Source organism: Phytophthora infestans, genomic scaffold (genome assembly GCF_000142945.1).
Source record: "Phytophthora infestans T30-4 supercont1.777 genomic scaffold, whole genome shotgun sequence".
Lineage (NCBI taxonomy): Eukaryota > Oomycota > Peronosporomycetes > Peronosporales > Peronosporaceae > Phytophthora > Phytophthora infestans.
The window spans coordinates 1-6,223 of NW_003303025.1; the positions used below are offsets into that span (position 1 = coordinate 1).

Sequence of the window (6,223 nt, forward strand, 5' to 3'; positions counted from 1 at the left end):
AATCCAAACGGTTTTCATCAAAGCCATTCGACACATCACAAGGGATACGGCAACTCGCCCACCACTATATCCTTGCTCGGTGCATTGAACCCCGCAAGCCCTTATTTTGACAACACCGAAGCATCCAGATTGGCAAAGCGGATACAAGCCTTTGCCGGTGAGTGGACACGTGTGGCCTCGCGATCGATGCTCGATTGACTGCAATGGTGTGCAGCGCTCTGAGGAACACATACACACCCGTTTCATCGCAGAGGAGGCGCGTGCGCACGCTATAGACACTGCAACGATCGTTAATGTTCGCCAGCAAAAGGATATGTCAGCTGTGGGATTTAAACCCACGCGTTCGAAAACATTACGACCTGAACGTAACCCCTTAGACCACTCGGGCAAACTGACGGGCTAATCCGACTCAAAACCATAAACAACAAAATGCGCTTTTTAAACGCACCCAAACGATAAACACACTAAACACGCGCATGCCGCACTCCAGCAGTGCCAACGCCGTCAGCACACCCGCTCACCACACACATAGCCCCGCATTACTTGCCACAGGTCAGGGTATCTCCGCTACTTGCTACTGCTTCTTACCGAGCCTCCTACTTCGTATACACAGGCTGCGGGCCCTCGCAGCAAGGCCGCAGCTGGAAACCGCTCGTATTGCACCCTAAACTGGTACACAACACCACACTACCCAGAGACTGCCTCCCAAGGTCGGCCGATCGAGTCTCACTCGACTCAACCGTTTTCATCAAGCACTCGACACTGCCAAGGATACGCAACTCGCCACACTAAATCATGCTCGGTGCATTGGACCCCGCAAGCCATATTTTGACAACACCGAAGCATCCAGATTGGCAAAGCGGATACAAGCATTTGCCGGTGAGTGGACACGTGTGGCCTCGCGATCGATGCTCGATTGACTGCAATGGTGTGCAGCGCTCTGAAGAAACACATACACACCCGTTTCATCGCAGAGGAGGCGCGTGCCGCACGCTATAGACACTGCAAGATCTTAAGTTGCCGCAAAAGATAGTCGCCTGGGCTTGAACCCACGCTTGGAAAAACTTAAGACCGGGAACTAAACCCCTGGGAAACCTCGCGACAAGCGGAGCGGTATATATGCGCAATCTCCCAAAAACCAAAAAACAAACAAATGGGCTCTTTTTAAGAGCCACCCACAAGCTAAACACACCCGGGGGGGTGTTATAAACCCCCACTTACACCACGCGCATGCCGCGCTCCAGCAGTGCCAACGCCGTCAGCACACCCGCTCACGACACACATAGCCCCGCACTACTTGCCACAGGTCAGGGTATCTCCGCTACTTGCTACTGCTTCTTACCGAGCCTCCTACTTCGTATACACAGGCTGCGGGCCCTCGCAGCAAGGCTGCAGCTGGAACCCGCTCGTATTGCACCCTAAACTGGTACACAACACAACACTACCCAGAGACTTTCAGATCCCACTGCATAATCCGTAGCGATGAAACTGTAGGATTTGGTATCCTCCCGACTCAGATCTCGTACATCCCCCATCAGATACTTCTTTAGTCCCAAGATCCACGCTTCTTCGTTCTGTGCCTTGAGGATCCGCCCAATGCGGACTCCCTTCACAAATGCTTCATCGGGAATCTGGGGGCTGGATCCAATCCTTCCTCTGGATCTAGTGACAGCCATTACCTGGACTGTCCCTTTTCCGGATCTAACCACCACCACCTCGTCTAGTCGGTTCAACATGACGAGATCCTGATGCTCGGCCTCTCTCTCCACCTCGACACCACATTGATTCCGTAAAGCGGCACTGGCCAAGATATCCGCACTGGCATTCCAATCTCGCTTGACATGTACCATTCGTGATTCATCCAACCACGCAGGTGGACCATCACTTTCTGCCGTAATAGTGTTAGGGCCGGGGCCTTGCAGTCAATCTCGCCTCGCACCTGTCTGATCACCAAGTTTGATTCCCCACAAATCACCAGCCTTTTCGGATCCTGTCCCTTTAGTAGATCCAGACCCAGCAGGAGTCCGTTATACTCTGCTTCATTGACGGTGAGGCCCTCCGCATAAGTGGATCTGGCCCTTACGACTTCCCATCCGGGCAGTCTCCACAATATTGCGCTGTATGTTCCTCCTCCACGTCGTACGCGAGCGGATCCATCGAAACTCAGGACGTACAGATCCTCATCCACTTGTACCGTCGGGATCGGGATCTGGATCCGGCGTTTGGGTCTTAGGAGCGATCCTAGTCAGCGCTTCATCCATCTTAGCTCGAGGTGTGATGCTCGCGGCCAAAACTCCCAGGATCTCGTCTCCCCTTTCGAACATTTCATAATCTCCAGTGTCCAAGGTGAGAGTAAAGCTGCCCATTATCCCAACCGTCCTTGTAGACCGGCTGACTTAAGCAACCAGGCGAGTGTGGAATGTCGAGTCAAAATCCGGATGGATCTTCCCACCAGCAGGTTATAATTGAGATCCAACACGCGCAGGAGCGCTAGTATCTCCTTCCCCACCGCTCCATAATTCAGTTCATTCGGCTTTAGCGTCCGGCTGACGAAGGTGACTGGATGACAGATCCCTTCATGTTCTTGTACCAAGGCTGCTGAGACTGCCCAGTCACTGGCATAAACTATCGCCGTAGGCTGACGTTCCGGATCGAAATGGCGGAGGATGGGTGTCGTCGCAATCCTGTTCCTTAGCTCTACGAACGCGTGCTGAGCTCGGATCCACCGAGGCTCCACCTTTTTCGAGCTCTCTTCCGTCGTCTTTATCCAGATTGGATCCTCTTTCCGTTGGTCCCGGGGTGGATCCAGCTCTGTTTTAGTTTAGGTCCTCTTCTGGCGTCGTACTACTTGGATCCCTTCGAGGATCCAGGATCCCTAGGGCCAGATCTTGTTGGATTTTGATCCGGACGGCTGAAGTGGTCATCGCAGCAAAATGCACCTCTCTCAATTCATAGAGTACCGCAGCAAACAGTGCATAATCCTCGATGAACCGACTGTAGTAGTTCAAACTGCCCAAGAAGGATTGCATCGCTCGTAACGACTGTGGGAAGGACAAGTCTGCCAACGAAGACAGGTCTTTAGGATTCGCCTCCAGCCCCTATTTAGAGACTCGATGACCTGAGTAATCCACCTTGCGCATCTCCAGTAGCTCTTCACCACGCTGATAGAGAGATTCCACGTAGTACACGCCTCCAGTAGGGATGTCACTCTTTCGCACAACTGATCCCACGATTCTGCCGGGATTAGAATGTCGTCAATATAAGATCTGCGTCCTAACACAGACGGGGTCCCGGGATTCCCTGGCCCTAAACCCTAAACCCATTGCCCCCAACCGTCCTTGTAGACCGGCCGACTTGAACAGCCAAGCGAGCGTAGAGTGTCGAGTCAAGATGCGGATGGATCTTCCCACCAGCAGGTTATAATTGAGATCCAACACCCGTAGGAGTGCGAGTATTTCCATCTCCACCGCTCCGTAATTCAGCTCATTCGGCTTTAGCGTTCGGCTGACGAAGGTGACTGGATGGCAGATCCCCTCATGTTCTTGTACCAAGGCTGCTGGTATTGCCCAGTCACTAGCATAAACTATCACCGTAGGTTGACGTTCCGGATCGAAATGACGGAGGATAGGTGTGGTCGCGATCCTGTTCCTCAGCTCCACGAATTTCGTGTTGAGCTCGGATCCACCTAGAGTCCACCTTTTCCGAGTTCTCCTCCGTCGTCTCTATCCAGATTGGATCCTCTTTCCGTTGGTCCCGGGGTGGATCCTGTTCCTGTTTACCACGCTAGTCGCCGTCGCGTCCGCCGCGTTCGCCAACGACTACCAGCCGGCTCTCAGAGCTCTCGCCGTGCCCGAACCTGTCGCTCCTGTCGCTGCGGAGCACAACGTGCAGCAACCCGCCTCGCCCACTGCTTCTGTCGACGCTACCGGCAAGGAGGCCACGCATACCGACAACAAAGACGGCGACGAGAAGAAGAAGAAGGAATGGGGCGGCGGCGGGTTCGGATGGGGAGGCCCGTGGGGAGGCTGCGGTGGTTGGGGTCGCTGCGGTGGATGGGGTGGCTGGGGTGGCTTCGGCGGCTGGGGATGGTAGTTAGAAGGTCACCACTACCGCGCTCACCTCTCACACAAAAGTATCGACCGGCCGGCCACTTGTGCCTGTCGACGGCAGCCGGAAGCGCTTGCTATCGATGCCGCGGCTGTCTATCCAGTGCCAACAGCAGTCTCATACAAAAACCGCTGCTAGTAATCGCTCCATACAAAATAATTGAGACTCCCATCTTTTTTCTTGCCTTTTCGTCACTTGTCTTGCTCGATTGCAAAGCTGGCGGTAGGAGGAAAACCTTCGACTTGAGACGCAGCGTAAGGAGCACGACGAGGCTGTCAAAGAGCAGAACAGGTTACGGGAGCAAGAATGCGTTGAAAGAAGCCTGTGCGAAGATGAAGAAGACGGAGCCCGAGGTGGGGCGCGTGGTTCGAGCGATATCTCCGCAACGCCAGACGAGACGAAAAGAGGCGAGCGAACAGCTACATGGCCAACGATCTGAGCTCCAACAACGCCAGGGAGACTTTCGCGTGTTCAGTGATAAATGCAAGCAAGGCCAGCATGGAGAGCTTGCCAAACTGGAGCGCCAAGTCCAAGCGCTGAGTGATTCAATCGCCCAAACGAAGCAGCGAGAGGATACAGCAGTCCAGGCGTCGGCAGATCTGGCACCGCAGATGCAGAGTGCGCAGACGAATCTGAGTCCGAATGAGGTTGGAAAGCGCCAAATCCAAGACAATATCGACTACCGTGAGCTCCAAAAGCAGCTGGAGAAGATGCGCGCTGAGGTCGCAGATCTCCAGAATCATATCGGCAAGTTACCGTCACTGGACGACGTGAACGATCGAGTTGAATCGGCGGATGCGGCGTTGAGCTTTGCGGAACACTCGGCCTCCGTGATGGTGGGAAAGAGACAACAGTTGCTAAAGGAACTTCGCGAGCAGAAGGCCAATCTCCGTGTCCCGACTTTGAAGGACGTCGAAGAGAAGTACCGACACAAGTTGATCTAGTTCGAGACGACGCAGATGGCCGTGACCGACTTAGGTCGTTACTTCAAGGCGCTGGACGAGTCGTTGCTGCAGTATCACTCGAAGAAGGTGCAGGAGATCAACACGATGGCAGATCACGTACAAGGGGCAGGATATCGACACTATGGAGTTGGTAACCGGACAGCAGGATGGCGCAGTGTCGAAAGCTGCTCGCTCATACAGCTACCGTGTCGTGATGAAGAAGGCTGAAGCTACAATCGACGCTGCAGTGCGGAACAGAAAGTCCTCGCGGCTCTGGTGATCCGCTTGGCGCTAGCTGAGACCTTCTGCCTGAACTGTGGCATACTGGCGCTGGATGAACCCACGACGAATCTCGACACGGAAAACAAGCTCAGACTCGCGCAGGCGATCACAGAGTACGTTCGGCCACTCTATCCTGTTCGGTTAATTAACCTCTCCAGTGCAGCTCTCTTCCGTCTGCGTCTGAGTCGACGCTCTCAGCGATTCCAGCGCGCTCACTTTCTCCATCAGCTGGCGGCACTTGTCCTCCGCCGTGGAGTGATAGCGCCGGATGAACATCTGTAGCGCCTCCTTCTCCGCCAGTTGAGCCACAAGCGTGCTCTCGTCGTCTATGGTTCGTTCAGTAGACGGCTGGCCAACACTTTGGTGCTCTCGTTCGTCCTGTTGGCGCTTCAGAGCCTCGTTCTGGGCCTTCAACTGCGCGATCTCAGCCAGCAGTTGGCTCTCGACCTTCTTGCGCTCTCTTAGCTGTGTCTGCACCTCCTCTGCGCCTTCCTTTTCGCGTTGCTGGAGCGCTAACAAGCTGGAATTCTCCTCTTGTAGCGAGGTAGTCTGCCTCTCGAGCTCTTTCTGCCGAGTCTCCGCAGCACGCGCGTCACTCTGAGCGTCTCGCAGCTGCTGCTCCACTTCTTCTAGCCGCATGGCCTTCTCGGACACCGAATCCATCGAGGAGCTGAACTTGGCGTACAAGATCTGGAGCTCTTGTTTGCGCTGGCTGCTCTTCTCCCTCTCCGTCTTCAACACTGTGATCATCTTGGCGTCTCTGGCTTTAAACGCCCGCTGCAGCTTCTCGATCTCCTCGCCCTCCTCCACTAGCTTCTTGTTCTGCTGCTTCAACGTCGCTTTCTCCGCTTCCACAGCCTCCATCTTGTTCTTCATCTGCGTCAACTCCT

At 54.5% G+C, this 6,223-nt stretch overlaps 1 protein-coding gene across 1 annotated transcript; it reads left to right on the forward strand.

The window, feature by feature from the left end:
- Positions 1 to 4,261: 4,261 nt before the first annotated feature.
- PITG_21701 (uncharacterized protein) lies at positions 4,262 to 5,051 on the forward strand (the record flags this gene model as incomplete). Its single annotated transcript, XM_002996843.1, has 1 exon — positions 4,262 to 5,051. The coding sequence occupies one exon, from the start codon at positions 4,440 to 4,442 to the stop codon at positions 5,049 to 5,051; it is 612 nt and encodes a 203-aa protein (XP_002996889.1).
- Between the last annotated feature and the right edge of the window lie 1,172 nt (positions 5,052 to 6,223).